General features: G+C 39.4%; 2 protein-coding genes across 4 annotated transcripts in view; one reads left to right on the top strand and one right to left on the bottom strand.

The window, feature by feature from the left end:
- lztr1 (leucine zipper like post translational regulator 1) overlaps window positions 1–4021 on the bottom strand; it is a 17840-nt gene extending 13819 nt beyond the window's left edge. The window contains exons 1-7 of the mRNA XM_083527346.1: window positions 3410–4021; window positions 3235–3297; window positions 2515–2571; window positions 2019–2098; window positions 481–589; window positions 320–400; window positions 25–82 (exon numbers count right to left, since the gene is read on the bottom strand). Coding sequence (XP_083383472.1) covers window positions 25–82; window positions 320–400; window positions 481–589; window positions 2019–2098; window positions 2515–2571; window positions 3235–3297; window positions 3410–3582 — 621 coding nt within the window. The 5' untranslated portion in view covers window positions 3583–4021. The remainder of the gene's footprint in view (window positions 1–24; window positions 83–319; window positions 401–480; window positions 590–2018; window positions 2099–2514; window positions 2572–3234; window positions 3298–3409) is intronic.
- Window positions 4022–4340: 319 nt separating this feature from the next.
- Window positions 4341–22228, top strand: part of pole (polymerase (DNA directed), epsilon) — a 38960-nt gene continuing 21072 nt past the window's right edge. The window contains exons 1-23 of one of the 3 annotated variants that reach the window (XM_083527291.1): window positions 4348–4428; window positions 4548–4698; window positions 7006–7141; window positions 7904–7984; window positions 8082–8126; window positions 8695–8787; window positions 8940–9094; window positions 9619–9763; window positions 10372–10452; window positions 10541–10648; window positions 10749–10859; window positions 10946–11031; window positions 11802–11921; window positions 13038–13170; window positions 17051–17164; window positions 17243–17455; window positions 17537–17644; window positions 18203–18331; window positions 18463–18565; window positions 19201–19347; window positions 19668–19813; window positions 20726–20874; window positions 21700–21792. In XM_083527291.1, coding sequence (XP_083383417.1) covers window positions 4631–4698; window positions 7006–7141; window positions 7904–7984; window positions 8082–8126; window positions 8695–8787; window positions 8940–9094; window positions 9619–9763; window positions 10372–10452; window positions 10541–10648; window positions 10749–10859; window positions 10946–11031; window positions 11802–11921; window positions 13038–13170; window positions 17051–17164; window positions 17243–17455; window positions 17537–17644; window positions 18203–18331; window positions 18463–18565; window positions 19201–19347; window positions 19668–19813; window positions 20726–20874; window positions 21700–21792 — 2564 coding nt within the window. In that variant the 5' untranslated portion in view covers window positions 4348–4428; window positions 4548–4630. Of the gene's footprint in view, window positions 4699–7005; window positions 7142–7903; window positions 7985–8081; window positions 8127–8694; window positions 8788–8939; window positions 9095–9618; window positions 9764–10371; window positions 10453–10540; window positions 10649–10748; window positions 10860–10945; window positions 11032–11801; window positions 11922–13037; window positions 13171–17050; window positions 17165–17242; window positions 17456–17536; window positions 17645–18202; window positions 18332–18462; window positions 18566–19200; window positions 19348–19667; window positions 19814–20725; window positions 20875–21699; window positions 21793–22228 lie in introns of all 3 variants that reach the window. The other 2 variants (XM_083527292.1, XM_083527290.1) reach the window with 2 other exon arrangements.

The raw sequence follows: 22228 nt of genomic DNA, 5'->3' as shown, positions 1-22228 counted from the left end.
CACAGCCTCAAACTCCTCACGCACCTCTTCCCAGCACGCCTGCTCCCGATCCTGAAGTCTGATCGTCCACATGTCATTCAGCCTGAAGGCAAAAAAAGGAGTCACATATTAAAGATTATTACTTAATAATAGTCTTGTATGGTCTGTATTGTCCTGTCTAGTCGTCTATAAGCTAAATGTATAGTGTTGTTATTTCTCTGTACTTTTGAGAGTCACCAACAGCTGGAACCAAATTCCTTGTGTGTGTCAATAGGCCAATAAACCTGATTCTGGCAGATGTGTATTCCATAAAAATGACAGCGTTAGGTGCTAAACATACCGTGCATTTCCATCATAACCAGCGAAAATCCACAGCTTATCGTTGTACACAGTGGCCCCGTGAGCGGAGCGGGCAACTAACCTGAAACGTTAGGAAAAGTGTTGGAAGTTGCACAAAAAAATTATTATTATTTTTTTTTTTTACATGTAAATAATATTCACCTTCCTTCCACCTTCCACTCCGTCCACTGGCCCGTGGCGAACTTGTACTCGAACAGATCGTTTTTGTTTTTCAGGTTAGAGTTGGAATAAATATCCCCTGTATAGCCACCTAAAATATATACACACATTTATTACAAGGATACACATATACATACATATACACAGTATATAGACAAAAGACTGTTTACACCTGTTTGTTATACGGAGTCCTTCAGTTTAATGTTCTGTAAATATTGTAGTATTTTAATTGGTGATACATTTTGGGAGATTCCTACATTTCGCAGTAAAGCGGGCGCGAGTCTGGAGATCCTATACGCCATCTTGTACATATGATCTGGTCGTATCCGGGTCCAAAATGGAAGTTGGGAAATTGTCTTTCATAAATTGTTCAATAGGGTTGAGATCGAAGCTCTATAGAAGGAGATCTTCCACTCCAAACCGTGTAAAACACATCTTCATGGGGCTGGCATTAAGCTCATAGTTCAAGAGACATCCTATTTATATGTGTGCCTTCCAACTTTGTGGTAACCATTCAAGAAAGAATCACAAATGGTAAGAACAGTTAGGCGTCCCAATACTTTTGTCCATATCGTCTATATATTTTGTATATAATCACAGAATATTGTACAGGGAGAAAGAAACCATTTGGATTTTTCTAAGTAAATGAACAAGAAATTTAAACAAACTTTACCATTAGAATTAAAAGTATAAAATACATTATTTATTAAATAATATTCATTCATTCATTTTCTCCCGCTTATCCGTAATTCGGGTCGCGGGGGCAGCAGTCTAAGCAGGCCCCCGCCTTCGACTGCTGCCCAATCCTCACAGCACCGTCCCTTACGGTCCCTCCTGCAGGTGGTGAGCCCACGGGAAGTATTAAATAATAAATACAATTAAATTAATAATAAAATTCACCTTAACAGCACCACCTACTGGACAAAAATAAGATGTCCAAACTAGATGCATGTCAAATTGTGCACTACTGTATAACATTATTAAATTTAATTTTTTATTATTATTATAATTTTTTCAAGTATACACTCCTGAGTAAGGAAATAATCCAGACCCAAGCTGGCAAAATAGGAAGCTTGTAATGGTCATAACAATAAACCATTGTAGAGAAATGTGCCTGTCTTTTAGCACTATTTAATTTTAAATCAATTTACTTTTATTTGTATATCAATTTTAATAATGGACAGTGACACTGGCATGGAGAAACTCCTTTAGATGGAATGAGGATGAAACCTTAAGAGGAACCAGACTCAAAAAGAACCTATTTCCATCTGGGTGGCACCGAATGTCCATCCGTTACAGTTTATAACCCACGATTAAAAGTTATTACATTAAATCTGACATTATTTACTTGTTTATGGAGGTCTGGGTGTAACCCAAGTGGTCAGTAAAATACGGACTACACCTTCAAGAACTCGGTAATAAGTGTCTTTAATCATGTGTTGGATCATTTGGTACTTTTTCTCACTTTGGAGGTTCACTGGGGATCAGGGCGCAAGCGGAAATAAGAATAATATACCCACCAAACACAAACATGCTACTGCCATACACTACAGCGGAGTGGTGGTACCGGGGGGCAGGAGGAGTCCCAGTGGTAAACGCCCTGTCCAATTACAAAACATCTGTCTTAGTATACAAACATGTGCAAAAATGCATAATGTAATAGTAATAATAATAATAATAATAATGTAGACAGTCGATTTTCTGTTGCACTGAAGCAGTAATGATGGAAATAAAAATCAATTATCTATTCAGTGTGTCACCAAATAAAATGATCTTATTTTTATAATAATAAAAGGTATTAAAAAAGATTATACATTTTTATATATAGAGGTATTAATAATTGATTTTTTATAGCGTAAAAAAAAAACTGTACTACAACTAATAATAAAATGGACAAAGAAATGTATATATATATATAAAAAAAAAATATCCATAAAAAGACTCACATCAATATGAATTCATTACATGATTGTGGAAAATCAAACAAAAATAAAAAAAAGAAAGAAAGATTCTGACCGACACCACGAGCAGTCCTTCACATCGAAGCGCAGCAGGTCATTAAGCATGTTCTTTCTGTAAGAATGGTAGAAAGAAAAAGGAAAAATCACTTTGGTGCTCGTTCCAAACTCAAATAGAATGCTTTAAACGCTCATTGGTCCTGACAGCGTTCACATCTGGCCACATCTGCTGCGCTAGAACATCTATTGCGGAGGATTTTGCACTTTTGCACTTTCATTTATTTAATTCAGGGTCACAATTGTGGTGGATACAGAGTCTGTTCTGGGATCAGGACACCAGTCCATCGAAAGGCACCCCACACACACACACACACACACACAGGCGCTGGGTTGCCGTTCGGAAGGTCTGGGGTTCAAGCCCCGGTATCGCCAAGCTGCCACTCTTGGGCCCTTGAGCAAGGCCCTTAACCCTCTATGCTCCGGGGGTCCCTTACGAGGGAAATATCAAGGTCCGTGACGTCGGAGTGACGTGGGGCCGCCTTCCCATGGGCTCACCACCTGCAGGAGGGACCGTAAGGGACGGTGCTGTGAGGATTGGGCAGCAGTCGAAGGCGGGGGCCTGCTTAGACTGCTGCCCCCGCGACCCGGATTACGGATAAGCGGGAGAAAATGAATGAATGAATGAATGAATGAATATAAAAGGGTATAAATCCGTGACATAGAAGTGTGTCAGGTGTGTGATAGATAGTGTGTGTGTGTGTGTGTAGTTTCTTCTCACCCATTATCACCTCCGAACACGTAGATGGCATCTCTGTAGGCTACAACGGTGTGCTTGCTGCGCCTAGAAGAAGAGGATGAAGAAAAAGAAGAAGGAGGATGAAGGGGGGGGGGGTCAGATATGCAGAAAGCATGAATGCAACACTAATAGTCTGATCATCTGATCAGGTGTTTACCTCGCCCCCACAAACTCATCACAAGGAGGAAGCCTTCTCCAGCGATGGACTGTCTCAAAAGGCCCGAAGTTGAGGGTGAGATATTCCACACTGTCCGAGCAGCTGTGGTCAAAATCCACACTGGGAGCTACTTTCGATTTACAGGACATGGCTCCAGAGAGAAACCATGACATCCAGTCTGAACACAAGCCCCAGCCCCTTTTTCAGTAACCTGCCAAACCCAGACGACTTGCTCACTATTGCTCACTACTGCTCACTATTGCTCACCCTGACCAATTCCAGCCTGCAGCATTCACCGATCGTTTCTCTCAGACAGAAATGTTCCTCATTCACTCCGCCATGCTGATGAAGGAGCTCTCATCACGCCATGTTGCTGCCCAGGGAGCTAGCATACACACACTTAGCTAACACACAAACACACACACTCACACATTTATTCTCCTCCTGTAAAAACCTAACACACCTAAACATACTTACAAGGCCACGAACATGTCAAAAAATCATCATAATTCACCCTTTATTATAAAAAAAACCAAAACAAATGAAACGTTATCTCACTACCCTTCTACTTCCTGTATTGTGGGCGGGGCTATCTCGTTTGTATCCCCAGTGTATTCTTTTACGTCCCGCCCACTTATTCAGACGTTGACGTTGTGATTGGACCGTGACGTCTCTTTATTTTATATTTATATTTATTTTTTATTTTTTTGGAAATAAGTACTATTTTAAAGGGCGTAAATAGTAACATTTATGTCGACGATAAAAAAAAACCCAATTAGTTTTTTTTTTTTCATTCCCGCAAATTTCAAACGTCTGGCTTCCAAAATGTCTACCCAAGCTTCCGATTGGTCAGAAATAACAGAAAATCGGAAGCTAATTTACGTTCTGGTTTTCGATTGGCTGTCGTGTGTCGTGGGCGGGGTGTTTTGCGGAAGTGCTCGCAAAACGCGCCAAATTCCGAGGGCATGGTAGAGATCAGGAGAGGTTGAGAGCAGGAGTCTATCTGTGTCTACATGTTAGTTCTTCAAAACAAGGATTATGTTCATTAAATCTGGATAATCAGGTGTTTGGGTTTGATTTAGAGCATGACAGAAGTGCAGTAAATGTGGACACGTAGACAGTAAACTGAAGTCAGGAGGGAAGGCGGTTGCCTGGACATTGTAGCTATTATTGGACAAAAACAAAACATAATTAGTGAAATATATTAAGAAATAAACCGCAATGGTTTTGCAAAACAGTGGGAGATTTAAAGCAGATCGAGCCGGAGGAGGGGATCAGGACAAGCAGCAGTGAGTTCCACATTTCCACACTAACAAAACAACCTGCTGAGAATATTTACATACATACATGACATAATTTATCTATAAAACACTGTCATTTTGTTATAAAGCTTAAAAATTATCTATACACAAATACAAAAGAAAGCATACAGTATATTACTTGTGCATAGGTACCTTAGGATTGATGTAACACTAAATGGATAAAAAGTACTATTTGTAGTATAAGTATATAATTGGTTGTAAACTTTTATGCGTGAAACATGCTGCCATTTTAATATAATGCTTCCAAATTCTTTATACACAAATACAAAAAATACTTAGGTACAGTAGGATTGATGTAACACTAAATGGATAAAAAAGTACTACTTGTAGTATGAGTATATAATTTGTGGTGAATTTGTATGCATGTAACACGCTGGCATTTTGTTCTAAAATCGTCTAAACTCCACGTATACACATACAACAGAAAGCGTACAGTATATCACTTGTACTTCGGTACAGTAGGGTTGATGTAACACTAAATGGATAAAAAGTATTAGTTGTCGTAAATCATTAGTGGTAAAACCTTTGTGCATGTGACACGTTGTCATTTTGTTCTAAAGATTTTAATACTCTGTTTCCATAAAGAATGTATATACCACTTGTGCCACTGTATAGGTACAGCAGGATAGATGTAACACTAAATGGATAAAAAGTACCAGTTGTCGTACAGTTATTTAAATGTATAATAAATGGTGGTAAACCTTGATGCAAGAAACACGTCGTTTTGTTATTTACACTCTGATCTCGCTCTATGCATGCACAAATCGCATATCACTAAGATTGATGTAACTTAAAATGAATAAAAAGTACTATTTGTAGTATGCGTATATAATTGGTTATAAACTTTTATGCGTGAAACATGCTGCCATTTTAATACAACGCTTCCAAATTCTTCAGACACAAATACAAAAGAAAGCATACAGCATATCACTTGTACTTAGGTACAGTAGGATTGATGTAATTCTAAATGGATAAAAAGTACCAGTTGACGTCCAATTATATAAATGTATTATAAATGGTGGTCAACCTTGATGTTTTTGTTATTTACCCTCTAATCTCTCTCTCTCTCTCTCTCTCTCTCTCTCTCTCTCTCTCTCTCTCTCTCTCTCTCTGCATGCACAAATCACATATCACTAAGATTGATGTAACACTAAATGGATAAAAAGTACTACTTGTAGTATGAGTATATAATTGGTGGTGAATTTGTATGCATGAAACACGCTGGCATTTTGTTATAAAATCGTCTAAACAACACGTATACACACATACAACAGAAAGCGTACAGTATATCACTTGTACTTCGGTACAGTAGAATTGATGTAACACTAAATGGATAAAAAGTACTACTTTTCGTATGAGTATATAGTTGGCAAACTGATACGTCTTATAAAATGAATAAAACATTGCCAGACTTCTTTTTTTTTCCTTCTTCTTCTCATGTCAATTTTTGCTTTAATTTTTGTTTTTCAAAAAGACAAATAAAGAACTGGTTTAATCTGCTTTAGACCTCACCGCCATTCTTTATTTTCCGTTAGAAAGCAGAAACGCAAATCAATTCTCCATTATTTCATGTGGATTTGGTTTAAGTGACGGATAAATAGTTTTGCAGGTCTAAGAGTTTGATTGAGAATAAGAACTAAAACCTGATCAAAAATCGAACTAATTGAGACAATTGTGTAATTTCCTTTCATAAAAGCGTAATAAATTACGTTATAATGCGACGTCTCCGTTCTATTTTCCGTATCTAGGCGTAGTATATGGACAAAAGTTTGTGGACACCTGACTATAAAACTAGAACTCAGCAATCCACCTCTAATAGCTAAATTTTTTTTATAAATAAATAAAACAGAATTAAGGTTTTGGAGTAGCTTAGTCAAAGTCTGGACATAAATCCGGTTGAGATGCTGTGAAAAAAGTGATTCTGTAGAGAAGATTTGGACAAAATTCCTCCACAGCGATGGAAAGACGCATTAACGCAAATGCTCAACCAGTTATTAGATTTAGGGGGCAATTACTTTTTCACATAGGGCCAGGCAGGCCATAGATATATTTTTTTTATATCCAAAACCTAAACAATGCAGTGTATCTTGTTATTGTTGCTATGAATAGAAGGTCATTAATGGTCAACAGGATCCAGGTGACTAATTCCTCTCAGATTATTGATTTAATGTAGAAGAACATGTAAAATGGTGACCAATCGAATGAGTGGATCAGAACCTCTTGTTTTGTAATGAGTAATAATTAATTATTATAATATAATTTTTTTGCACGTAGGGATGACTGGTCTAGTTTGTCCGCCGTCAAGCGGCTCGAGCGCAGCCAGTTCACGGATGAAATGGACGCCCGCTACGGCTTCGAGCGCATGAAGGAACCTGGAGAAAAAACCGGCTGGTTGATTAACATGCATCCGGTAAGGGACACGCGTCTTCAGGCTACACACGTGACTCTTGAAAGATCTCCTTCATCTCTCTCTCTCTTTTTTTATCCTTTCACTCATTTGTTCCTTCTTCTCAAATTTACAGTCCTTACATTTGGTGTTCTTCCACATTCTTTCCTTCATCTGTTTCACCATTTTTTTCTTACATTCATTCCTGTTCATCGTTTATATGAAAGTACTGACTGTTTCAGCAACTCCATGATGATGATATTTACATGGGTTGGAGTGGAAGATCTCCTGCTATAGAGCTCTGACCTCAACCCTATTGAACACCTTTGGGTTGAAATTAAAAGCTGACTGCACCTCAGGAGAACCTCCTCACCTTCTCACCTCTATCACTACCTGACTTTACTAATGCCCTTGTGGGTGAATGAATCTCACACAAGTCTTCACAAACACACTCCAAAATCTAGTGGAACATCTTATCAGAAGAGTGGAGGTTATTATAGGAGCAAATTGGGACAAAATTATGGAATCTTATGGTCAGGTGTCCACAAACATTTGTCCATATGGTGTGTGTATGTGTGTAAAATTTGTGTATACATTAATACCTAAATACTTTACATACTGTGTATGTATATAAAATCTATGTATATGAGAAGTTACCCCTAAGTAAGTCTCTCTTTCCCTTCTTCTCTCTCGCTCTCTCTCTCTCGCTCTCTCTCTCTCGCTCTCTCTCTCTCTCTCTCTCTCTCTCTCGCTCTCTTTATCTATATATCTATTTATTTTCTTCAGACGGAGATTCTGGATGATGATAAGCGCATGATAAGTGCAGTGGATTATTATTTTATTCAGGAAGACGGCAGCAGGTTTAAGGTAAAACACGCCACTGCTGATTGGTTAAGTCTCGCAACTACAACCTGTGACACTGAGTGTGCGTGTGTGTGTGTCTGTGTGTGTTTTTCTTGAACAGGTTGCACTGCCGTACAAGCCATACTTCTACATAGCAACTAAAAAGGTAGTCATAATGCTCAGGTTAATCAAATGGGGTGTGTGTGTGTGTGTGTGTGTGTGTGTGTGTGTGTGTGTGTGTATACATGTGATGGAGAGTGTGTGTGTGTGTGTATACATTTGATTAAGAGTGTGTGTGAGTGAGATGCTGTTTGTGTGTGTGTGTGTGTGTGTACATGTGGTGGAGTGTGTGTGTGTGTGTGTGTGTGTGTGTGTGTATACATGTGATTGAGTGTGTGTGAGTGAGATGCTGTGTGTGAAAGTGAGATGGTGTGTGTGTGTGTGTGTGTGTGTGTGTGTGTGTGTGTGTGTGTGTGTACATGTAATGGAGAGTGTGTGTGTGTGTGTACATGTGATGGAGAGTGTGTGTGTGTGTACATGTGATGGAGAGTGTGTGTGTGTGTGTACATGTGAGTGAGATGCTGTGTGTGCGTGCGTGCGTGCGTGGATGTGATTGTGAGTGTGTGTGTGTGGATGTGATTGCGAGTGTGTGTAAATGAGATGCTGTGTGTGTGTGTGTGTGTGTGTGTGTGTGTGTGTGTGTGTGTGTGATGACTTGCTGGTTTTCCTTTCAGAACTGTGAGAGAGAAGTCATTTCGTTTTTATCAAAGAAGTTCCAAGGAAAGATCTCAAAGCTTGAGACTGTCTCCAAGGAGGATCTCGACCTGGTGAGCAGATATTCTTTCTTTTGTTCTTTTTTTTTTGCTCTTTTGCTCATTTGCTCTTCGTTTTCTTGTTTTTCTATCTTTTTTTTTTTTTTTCATGTAAGTAAAGATGTGTCTTACAGCATGTATATGGATTTTCTTCTTCTTTTTTTCAGCATAACCACCTGGTGGGACTGAAGAGGACCTACGTAAAACTGTCCTTTAACACCGTGGACGATCTGGTGAAAGTGAAGCGGGAGATCTCATCTGCTGTGAAGAAGAACAGAGAGAGGGAGACCTCCAACGACACCTACACAAGCATGCTGTCCAGGTGCTGCAGGGCCGGATGTGATCTCCTGCTCACTTCTTTCAAATATGCCTTTTTTTGCACTTAATTAGTTTCAAATGTTATTAGTCTTCAAAAATTTGCCTTCACTGATGTGATATTTAAATCGCAATGGGATTGTAATGGACTAAAATAATATATCATGATAATATATAGTATATGGGCAAAAAATTATGGAGAATTGTGATCATTCAGAGCATGTGGCTGGACACTTAGATGTCCAAAAGTATAAAGACAAATAAACAATTCGATGATTAAAATGACATTGTATATAGAATTTTATTACCAGTGTCCACTGGAGTATGTAAATTTAATGCAGAATGTGTTTATTGTACATTGTGGTTTGTATTGTGATCAAATTTTTTCTATTTTATTGATAAATCATCGTCTTTTATGTCACAATGATGTACAGTAATAACGAAATGTTTGAGTCTCCTTTGGTACATGAGATGATATTTATGGTAATTATGAGGTAATTGTTTGCTTTTCATGTTTGTGTGTGTGCGCAGTGCCCTCGTAGGCGGAAGCGTGACGTCGGCTGAAGAAGACGGCACGTCTAAGAAAATGACAGACCAGCTGGACAACATTGTGGACATGAGGGAGTACGATGTGCCCTACCACGTTAGACTGTCCATCGACCTCAAGATCCATGTGGTAGGTGATCTCCAATGATATATTACATAGTAAATCATCAATTTCCATAAGTGCCTTCTGACTTCTTGCACATGGCCCTTTCACAAACAAGCCTTTGTAGTGCAAAAGATGACAAAACCAGACATTCTTTTTATTGTTCTGTGATTAGGAAGATGCAGCTCTACCTCTGCCATGTAAATTTATATTCTATGTCACTCGCAAGACAAGCCTCAGTCTCCGTAGGGTTGAGGAGAAATCAATCTACATATCAAACATTAGTCACAAATTATTGGTCACTTTCTAGATAATAAAAGTATAACGCTTCTGCTAATAATTATATATAAATAAATAGTTTTTCACTGATATTTTTTTTTTTCTCAAATTTGTTCAAATAAAATACGAGGCATCTGCAAACCTGCAAATGGCAACTTGTGTGTATATATATATATATATATACACACATCAGTGAAACCTGGATGGATAGATAGATGGATTTATGGATGGATGGATAGATGGATAGATAGATGGATAGATAGATAGATTTACTATTGACACAAGTGTATTACAATGTAAGTAAACATGTAACTGCTTTGTGAGACCCTCTAAATAATTTAGCTGTACTCTTCCAGGCTCACTGGTATAATGTGCGGTACAGAGGAAGTGTTTATCCCCCCGAGATTGTGCGTCGTGATGACCTCGTGGAAAGACCAGTAAGTATCGTCATAACAGGATGTTTAACTTTACTATAGAAATTCGCCAGGACCTAATTCTACACCTTCATGTGTGTCTGTTTTACAGGATCCTGTTGTCTTGGCGTTCGATATCGAGACCACCAAACTCCCTCTAAAGTTCCCCGATGCAGAAACTGACCAGATCATGATGATCTCCTACATGATCGATGGGCAGGTCAGCGATGACGCTGACATCAAGGCATTGAAGTAGGACATAAGCTCACTGTCTGCTTGTCACTCACACACTCTCTCACTCTCTTTCCGATCGTGTGCAGGGTTTCCTCATTACCAACAGAGAGATCGTCTCCGAGGACATCGAGGATTTCGAGTTCACCCCTAAGCCGGAGTACGAGGGCCCCTTCACTGTGTTTAACGAACCTGATGAGGTAAGTGAGACAGAATACACTTAAAGCCTTTTCTCGTCCTCTTCCGTATTCGTCGAATTAACAAACCCTTGAATTGTCTCTCGCAGGCTGCTCTAATCCAGAGATGGTTCGAACACATCCATGAGACCAAGCCCAACATTTTTGTCACTTATAATGGGGACTTCTTTGACTGGTGAGTCCGAAGCACAAAATGAATTTATTGTAATATTAAACACACACAAAACACTTTGTTAGGTTTGTTTATTTTATTTATTTTTGTCTGATTACAAATTGTCGCTATGATCCTACATTAAATTACTGACTAGAGGTCGACCGATTTATTGGTTTCACCGATTGTTGATTGCTGGAACGATCGAATTTTGGCAAAAATAGTTTTTACGGGTTGCTGGCACAACGGAGAAGGTCTGCTGTCATTATACAGTACAAGAGCGGCCTCTAGAGGCGAATCACTAACACCACATGCTGTTTGTTGTGTTTTTTTTTATTTCTTCTATTTGCAGTGTTACGTTTTGTTTTAGTTTGCATGCACGTCTTTTTTTTTCCCCCTCAATATTTATTAATGTAATTAATATACACATTTATTTGATTAAGAATTTTTCAATGCTTTTTTTTGTAATTGAATTCAGTACTAATTTACGTGTTTTTTCTTTTTTGTTTTTTTATCCAGTATTTATTTATTTTTTAAAACCATCGGTTAATTATTCGGTTATCGGCAAGTGCGATCCAACCTAGCGATTAGTATTGAAATCCGACAATGGCCGACCTCCATTACATAGTGGTTAACGCATTGGAATTTTGGATCTGAAGGTCGTGAGTTCAAATCCCAGCCACACCAAACTACCACTCCTGAGCCACTGAGCAACTCTATAGCTGCTACGGTCTCTCTGGATAAGGGCGTCTGCCAAATCCCATTAATTAATGTACTGATTGTTTCCCATTCAGGCCGTTTGTAGAGGTGCGTGCGGCTCACCACAACCTCAACATGTATCAAGAGATCGGTTTCCAGAAGGACGGCCAGGGAGAGTACAAGGCCAGTCAGTCTATTCACATGGACTGCCTCAGGTAAGAGTCAGAGACATGACTGTTCTTGAAAAACCACAAATATTGCTCAAACCAAAATCTGAAGATTTGCATTGTTGTTATTATTATTATTATTATTGTTATGTACATAATTTTTTTTTGCTGTATTAGCCAGATTGGACTCTTATATCATGTGTAACATGGACTAGGTTTATATCAATAACTTTTGGAATAATACATTGGTGTTTCATAGTAACAATCTGTTCACATGGACATCAGGTGCGCCATGAAATTGTAGACTTATATTAATGTTTACCAAAAAATATAAAAAGGTGAATTTTGTAGGAGTCACAGGGAATTAAAGTTCACCGGCCTTCGCAAAGTTTGTCATTACAGGAAAGTCTTTGGGACAGAGGATTTTTCGGTAGATTTCTGGAAACTTTCCATGGGAAATTTATTTGGGGAAATTTGTAAATATTCCAAGTTTGGAAACATTAGAATTCATTAGAAATTTGGAGAAATGTATATAAACGGTTTTATATACAATCATAAATAGGAACATTGAGTTTGGTCTGACATGCATTCAAATTAATACAGATTTAAAAAAGAAATTTTTTACTGCGATTTTTAGTATAATTTTGTGGCACAACAGCTCAACGCAGCACAAGGAAAATTTGTAAACGAAATGTATGTCATTTACCTAAATACTCGCAATTTGTTTTACGTTATTTTGTGAGCAGAATTTTAAAAATGATCAAGAATTTATAGAATTCAATATGTTTTATAGGAATACACAGTGCATGTGGGGGCGTGGCCTCAGAGCCCTGCTGTAAGTGTGCAGTGTGCAGGTGATTGATGAATGTGCAGGTTAGAAAATCAACTGAAATTAAAATCAAATCTGAATCTTATAACCAAAATGATCCTGCAAGATTATTTTTCAACCACATTTAAGTTCCCAGTTATAGGAAAACCTGCACTTTTAGTAAATTCCCAGTTTATTCCTATTAATTCCTGTATATTCCTGTTAATTCCCATAGAAAGTTTCCAGTCTTAAAAATTCCTAAAATTTTGCAACCCTAGTTATATGTCCTGTGTTATTTCTTACTTGATGATTTTGAACGTTCTGGAAAAACGACTGTATATCTGGCGTTGTCTCAGGTGGGTAAAGAGAGACAGCTACTTGCCTGTCGGAAGCCACAATCTGAAAGCAGCAGCGAAAGCCAAGCTGGGTTATGACCCTGTGGAGTTGGACCCGGAGGAGATGTGCCGCATGGCCACCGAGGAGCCGCAGGTACCGCAGAAGCGTTTCCTCACTGCGTTACACTTATTTATCTCCATAATCACACTTTCATTGCTGCATTTTTGTGGGATTTATAGTAGGACATGTTTTGCTAAAAGCATGTCAGAATGAGTGTTTTATTGCCATCGCAAAAGGAAATCTGTTTTTGTGACTGAAACTTCTAGGTACAGCATAGAAATTAAAGGAAAAAAAATAATAATAATTATACAAACAATACAGTCTGAAGACAGGAAAAAATTCCCATTCTTGTATTCAGATTAAGTTAAAAGTAAATGGGGAAGTATATCAGTGTAATAAGTAATAAATAGAAAAGAATAAATTGTGTTTACACTAAAATGGTTCACATATGCATTTAGATAAAAAGCATTTAGATTAGATATAAAGCGCGTGTATAAATGGATGGATGGATGGATGATATGTAGACAGACAGACAGACAGACGTGTAGACAGACAGACAGACAGACGTGTAGACAGACAGACAGACAGACGTGTAGACAGACAGACAGACAGACGTGTAGACAGACAGACAGACAGACGTGTAGACAGACAGACAGACAGACGTGTAGACAGATAGACAGACAGACAGACGTGTAGACAGATAGACAGACAGACAGACGTGTAGACAGATAGACAGACAGACGTGTAGACAGACAGACAGACGTGTAGACAGACAGACAGACGTGTAGACAGACAGACAGACAGACGTGTAGACAGACAGACAGACAGACGTGTAGACAGACAGACAGACAGACGTGTAGACAGATAGACAGACAGACAGACGTGTAGACAGATAGACAGACAGACAGACAGACGTGTAGACAGATAGACAGACAGACAGACAGACGTGTAGACAGATAGACAGACAGACAGACAGACGTGTAGACAGATAGACAGACAGACGTGTAGACAGATAGACAGATAGACAGACAGACAGACAGACAGACAGACAGACGTGTAGACAGACAGACAGACAGACAGACGTGTAGACAGATAGACAGACAGACAGACGTGTAGACAGATAGACAGACAGACAGACAGACAGACGTGTAGACAGATAGACAGACAGACAGACAGACAGACAGACAGACAGACAGACAGACGTGTAGACAGATAGACAGACAGACAGACAGACAGACAGACAGACGTGTAGATAGATAGACAGACAGACAGACAGACAGACAGACGTGTAGATAGATAGACAGACAGACAGACAGACAGACAGACGTGTAGATAGATAGACAGACAGACAGACAGACAGACAGACAGACGTGTAGATAGATAGACAGACAGACAGACAGACGTGTAGATAGATAGACAGACAGACAGACAGACAGACAGACGTGTAGATAGATAGACAGACAGACAGACAGACAGACAGACGTGTAGATAGATAGACAGACAGACAGACAGACAGACAGACGTGTAGATAGATAGACAGACAGACAGACAGACAGACAGACAGACGTGTAGATAGATAGACAGACAGACAGACAGACAGACAGACGTGTAGATAGATAGACAGACAGACAGACAGACAGACAGACGTGTAGATAGATAGACAGACAGACAGACAGACAGACAGACGTGTAGATAGATAGACAGACAGACACACAGACAGACGTGTAGATAGATAGACAGACAGACACACAGACAGACGTGTAGATAGATAGACAGACAGACACACAGACAGACGTGTAGATAGATAGACAGACAGACACACAGACAGACGTGTAGATAGATAGACAGACAGACACACAGACAGACGTGTAGATAGATAGACAGACAGACACACAGACAGACGTGTAGATAGATAGACAGACAGACACACAGACAGACGTGTAGATAGATAGACAGACAGACACACAGACAGACGTGTAGATAGATAGACAGACAGACACACAGACAGACGTGTAGATAGATAGACAGACAGACACACAGACAGACGTGTAGATAGATAGACAGACAGACACACAGACAGACGTGTAGATAGATAGACAGACAGACACACAGACAGACGTGTAGATAGATAGACAGACAGACACACAGACAGACGTGTAGATAGATAGACAGACAGACACACAGACAGACGTGTAGATAGATAGACAGACAGACACACAGACAGACGTGTAGATAGATAGACAGACAGACACACAGACAGACGTGTAGATAGATAGACAGACAGACACACAGACAGACGTGTAGATAGATAGACAGACAGACACACAGACAGACAGACAGACGTGTAGATAGATAGACAGACAGACAGACAGACAGACAGACAGACAGACAGACAGACAGACAGACAGACAGACGTGTAGATAGATAGACAGACAGACAGACGTGTAGATAGATAGACAGACAGACAGACAGACAGACAGACGTGTAGATAGATAGACAGACAGACAGACGTGTAGATAGATAGACAGACAGACAGACAGACAGACAGACAGACGTGTAGACAGACAGACAGACGTGTAGATAGACAGACAGACGTGTAGATAGACAGACAGACAGACAGACAGACAGACGTGTAGATAGACAGACAGACAGACAGACAGACAGACAGACAGACGTGTAGATAGATAGACAGACAGACAGACAGACAAACGTGTAGATAGATAGACAGACAGACAGACAGACAGACGTGTAGATAGATAGACAGACAGACAGACAGACAGACAGACGTGTAGATAGATAGACAGACAGACAGACAGACAGACAGACAGACGTGTAGATAGATAGACAGACAGACAGACAGACAGACGTGTAGATAGATAGACAGACAGACAGACAGACAGACAGACGTGCAGATAGATAGACAGACAGACAGACAGACAGACGTGCAGATAGATAGACAGACAGACAGACAGACAGACGTGTAGATAGATAGACAGACAGACAGACAGACAGACAGACGTGTAGATAGATAGACAGACAGACAGACAGACAGACAGACGTGTAGATAGATAGACAGACAGACAGACAGACAGACAGACGTGTAGATAGATAGACAGACAGACAGACAGACAGACGTGTAGATAGATAGACAGACAGACAGACAGACAGACAGACGTGTAGATAGATAGACAGACAGACAGACAGACAGACGTGTAGATAGATAGACAGACAGACAGACAGACAGACAGACGTGTAGATAGATAGACAGACAGACAGACAGACAGACGTGTAGATAGATAGACAGACAGACAGACAGACGTGTAGATAGATAGACAGACAGACAGACAGACAGACGTGTAGATAGATAGACAGACAGACAGACAGACAGACAGACGTGTAGATAGATAGACAGACAGACAGACAGACAGACGTGTAGATAGATAGACAGACAGACAGACAGACAGACGTGTAGATAGATAGACAGACAGACAGACAGACAGACGTGTAGATAGATAGACAGACAGACAGACAGACAGACGTGTAGATAGACAGACAGACAGACAGACGTGTAGATAGATAGATAGATAGATAGATAGATAGATAGATAGATAGATAGATAGATAGATAGATAGATAGATAGATAGATAGATAGATAGATAGATAGATAGATAGATAGATGTGTATGTAGACAGACAGACAGATCGATCTAGGGAAAGGAATGTATTCTCGGCTAGGTGTGTATGTTAACAGACAGACAGACAGATAGATAGATGTGTATGTAGACAGACAGACAGACAGACAGATCTAAGGAAAGGAATGTATTTTTGGATATGTGTGTATGTAGACAGACAGACAGACAGATCTAGGGAAAGGAATGTATTTTTACATAATATAAAAACTCAAAATGATAATTCTGCTCTACTGTGCAATTTTTTTCTCCCTCATTTTCTCTGTACCTTTTGCTTTCCTTCAGACTTTGGCCACCTACTCAGTGTCCGACGCTGTGGCCACCTATTATCTCTACATGAAATACGTTCATCCCTTCATCTTCGCCCTGTGCACCATCATTCCCATGGAGCCTGACGAGGTGCGTGATTTCTGCATGTCTAAATTCGACATAAAATCGACACTATTACACATATTAAAACAGCACTTTGTGTCTCAGGTGTTGCGTAAAGGTTCAGGGACTCTGTGCGAGGCGTTGTTGATGGTGCAGGCTTTCCACGGCAACATCGTGTTCCCCAACAAGCAGGAGCAGGTGTTCAATAAGCTCACAGACGACGGCCATGTCCTGGATTCGGAGACCTATGTGGGCGGCCACGTCGAGGCTCTTGAGTCTGGAGTGTTCCGTAGCGACATCCCGTGCCGCTTTAAAATGGTACAGACGCGCCGCTCTTTTAGAACCTACAGCCCCGAAATAAATAAAAAAGTTCAAGACCTTCAAACTTTTCGTTTACAGAATCCATCAGCATTTGACGTTTTGCTTCAGAGAGTGGAGCGGACCCTCCGTCATGCCGTCGAAGAGGAGGAGAAGATCCCACTGGACCAAGTCACCAACTTTAATGAGGTCAGAATGAACGTATTTACAAACTTTTGTGAATATATATATATATATATATATATATATATATATATATATATATATATTTAGTATCAGTGCTGCAAAAGTATTGGGACACCTGACTTTTTCAGCCATATCTGGTCCTTTCTTCAAATTATCATCACATCATAGGAGGTGCACAATTGTGTGGATGTGGTAGCATAACATTTACCCTTCACTACAAACCTGTTCCAGCATGACGATGCTCCTGTGCACAAAGCAAGCTCCAGGAAGATATACAGTACATGGGTTCGAGTGGAAGATCTTGTAAAGAGCTCGAATGAATTAAAAAGCTGATCTCACCTACATCAATACCTGACTTAACCAACACCCTTGTATCTGAATGAATCTCCAGAAGCACACTCCAAAATCTAGTGGAACATCTTCCCCGAAGAGTGGAGGTTATTATAAAAGAAACTGGGATGTTTAGAAAGCACACATCTTATAGTCAGGGGTCCACAAACTTTTGTCCATATAGTATATTAGATTTTAACATGACTCCTATTATTTTTTTTTCCATCCCAGGTTTGTGATGAGATCAAGAAGAAGCTGATTTCTTTGAAAGAAGTGCCGAACAGGATCGAGTGTCCTCTCATTTATCATCTCGACGTAGGGGCCATGTACCCCAACATCATCCTTACCAACAGATTGCAGGTAAGCCATGATGGGCAGAATATAAAGAACATTTAAAAGCAAATGTCCATTCATTTACTTAATGAGGTGACTTTCTTTTTCTTTCCTTTTTTTTTTTTTTTATAAACTTCCTTGTTTTGGTTGTTATTCAGCCGTCTGCCATGGTGGACGAGGCGACCTGTGCCGCGTGTGATTTTAATAAACCTGGAGCTACCTGCCAGAGGAGGATGTCCTGGCGATGGAGAGGCGAAATCAGTGAGTGACATGTTGTATTCAGCTGCTTTCTCTCAAATATATAAAACAGTAAGACATTGACGGCCTCATTTGGATTTGGATTGTAATTTATATAAAAATACGCAGTCAGGTCCAAATAGCGCACGCATCTTGTTTTTTTTTGTTTTTTTTTCTCTTCTTCTTGGATAAAAACTAAATATGTTGCCAATGGAGTAATGTAACTTCGAGTTTGAAATGAGAAATAATATTTTATTTTTTTTAATGTTCAATCTATAATCATTATAATTATACTTTGGTATTGTTTATTGTAATATTATCATTAGAAAAACCTAAATACATATGGGTAAGATTATTTTTTTTTCTTCATCAAAAAGATGTTAGTTTTAGAATTTTGAAATACAAATTGTTGATTAAAAATTATATGTTCAATACCTTATTACATACATTCTAAAATTTGTGTAATAATAATCTATAATTTTTTATTTTATGATCTATAATTCTAAATATCATTTTGTAGAAATTGTTTATGCTATACATGGTGGGCGCGTGCACACACACACACACACACACACACACACACACACACACACACACACACACACACACACACACATTATAAGCCCTCTAAAATCTTTTTTTATTTTTTTCGTGCTCAGTGCCAGCTAATCGTAGTGAGTTCCACCGCATTCAGCAGCAGCTAGAGTCTGAAAAATTCCCACCTCTGTTCCCTAACGGGAAGCCTCGTGCCTTCCACGAGCTGAACCGAGAGGAACAGGCTCGACATGAAAAGAAGCGTCTGGGAGGTCAGTTTCACTGGAATGCCACTGTAACCACATAGGAGCAATGCCTTGCATAAATATTTACCCCATGTAGCTTTTCTAACCATTTATTTGTTTTTGTTATTTATTTATTTATTTTTACAATTGTTACCGTTTGATTTACACAATGCATCTTCAAAATACTTTGTTTTATTGTGACGTTAATCAATACAAAAGAAGCTAAAAATGTATTGGTTCAGGGTGGCATCAGGGTGTGTGATAGAACTATAAATATTAACATTGTAATACCTGGTGATGCCACAATGCACTACTTGTTTGGGTGATTTGTATGTGTTCTTCCCCAGACTACTGTCGGAGGGCCTACAAGAAGGTGCACTTGACGAGGCTGGAAGAAAGAGTCACCACAATATGCCAGAGAGAGAATTCCTTTTACGTCGACACGGTGCGAGCGTTCCGAGATCGGCGCTACGAGTTTAAAGGACTGCATAAGGTGCTGAACAACACTGAAGGACTGTTTGTTTATACAGTACACATTAATTTTAATAGCAGGTGTGAACTAGGCGAGCTGGGACATCTGATCAGTAGGTCATGAGTTCAAATCGCAGCACCTGCAATTTGTGACTGCTGGGCCCCTGAGCGAGGCCCCTAAACGCCATATGCTCAGATGGTTTTAGAAGGCAACCTTGAGAAATAGTGGAAATGTCACTTTGTGAGGATTATATAATACATTCAAACCCTTAATTCTGGAAAGTTGGTAGTCCAGTTTTTGAAACGTTGAATTTCTGATCAGAAGGTTGTGAGTTCAAATCCCAGCACCACTAATTTGCCACTGCTGGGCCCTTGAGCAAGGCCCTTAACTGTCAAATGCGCAGATAATTTTAAGTAGGCCACTTTGAGAAATGGTTGAATTGTAACTGGATTATTTGATCAATCTAAACCCATCCCTCTAGTTCAGTTGAAACGTTAGATTTTTGATCGGAAGGTCGTGAGTTCAAATCTCAGCACTACCAAGCTGCCACTGCTGGGCCCCTGAGCAAAGCCCTTAACTGTTTCGTGTATAAATGAGATAAATGGAAAAGATAAGCATCTGCCAAATGCCGTAAATGTGATTATACCTACGCTTTCAGGTTGGCGTGTGTAATTTTAGCGTTTACTACATAATTATTCTAGAACAACTGTAATTTTTATGTTTTGTTAATATGGTTGTGCTTGTCATCCTTTTGATGCATTTTATTTGAAAAGATATGCAAGTATAGATGCATCATCAGGTTTATGAGGAAAAGGAGGCGGGGCATAGCGTATTGGAGGTTTTTACAGTCGCATTTATTGTATTTGTTTTGTACGTTAAGTTCCTTTCATTTATTAAAGATATATTCTCCCCTTTTTATTTCTTTTTTATCAGGTATGGAAGAAGAAGTTGTCTGTGGCTCAGGAGAACAGCGACGCAGCCGAAGTGAAGCGATGTAAAAACATGGAGATCCTATACGAGTCTCTGCAGCTCGCTCATAAATGCATCCTCAATTCCTTCTACGGTTACGTCATGAGAAAAGGGTGCGCAGAACGTTCTACAAGTTATCACTGTTCAGACATTGAGAGCATATACACTACGAGACGGTATCGAAAGGTTTTGAGACGGGCTCTGTTTACAAGAAATACTTTATTTATCTACACTTACACACGATCACTATCTGAAATAGTCCCCTTGCACAGCAATATAGCATCAACAGAGTTCCTGCCACTTTTGGAACGTGTCCTGCAAGTCCTCTTATTCGAGCACCTTCTGCGGTTTACGCTGGTGTCAAAACAGCAACCTTTTGAGCCGGGTCTTCATCTTCGTGAAAAAGACGAAATCTGCAGGAGACAAATGTGGCGAGTAGGGTGGGTGCGGAAGTTAGATTGTTCTCCGACTATCGTTATGTGCAAGTTGCTGAATGGTTTTGACATTTACGGGGGTTGAGCTTGTTGATGGTCTTCACTGAAAGATGACCAGAGATCAGGATGTTTTTTTCGCTCTCGTCTGCAGCATCGTTGCGGCCTCGCCGTATGCCAAACGTACGTTATGTCAAACGTCTCAGTGGCAGATTTCACGCAGAATTTCTCGTTTGTTTTTACTTGCTGTAAATGATGAAATCGAAGGTAACGCACGTGGTCAGAATAGCACCAGTTACGCAGTCTCGAAATTTTTTTATACCACATCGTATAGCTGGAAAAGTCAACTGTCCCAATACTTTGTATATTGTATATGCCTCAGCTCAGTCTTAATCAGTGAAACGGTATCAAATACATTTTAAACAGTACAAGGATGATGTCTGGTGTCTGTGAGTATTAATAGCTTTATTTGTCTTTGCTTTGTTCATATCTACATGCGCTTTGTAGAGCGAGATGGTATTCCATGGAAATGGCCGGCATTGTTTGTCACACGGGAGCCAACATAATCACACAGGCCAGAGAGCTGATCGAACAGATTGGGTAAGCGTCTCATTATTTCACTTGACTCCAGAGCTGCACAGTCAATCACATGTTCATTGAGCTCTTCAGATCTTCATATTCCTGTTAAACCTTGTGTCCTGGCTAGTTCATTTTTAACTATCGCATAAATAGTTCAAATATTTAACATTGAAAAATATCAACATGCTGCAGAATGACGCTGTTCCTTCTGACTAAAAAAGTCATCATTGTTCTTTTCCCTCTATCTCTTTTATATATATATATATATATATATATATATATATATATATATATATATATATATATATATATATATATAATTTTATTGAATGTAACTACCACAATAAAAGGGGGTTTACTGTAGTACAGTATAGTATATAAATTATCATGTGTGTGTGTGTGTGTGTGTGTGTGTGTGTGTGTGTGTGTGTGTGTGTGTGTGTGTGTGTGTGTGTAT

This window comes from Silurus aristotelis, assembly GCF_946808225.1.
Source record: "Silurus aristotelis genome assembly, chromosome: 23".
NCBI lineage: Eukaryota > Metazoa > Chordata > Actinopteri > Siluriformes > Siluridae > Silurus > Silurus aristotelis.
Note: the sequence above shows the minus strand (reverse complement) of the source record. Positions and strands in the feature narration are given on the sequence as shown.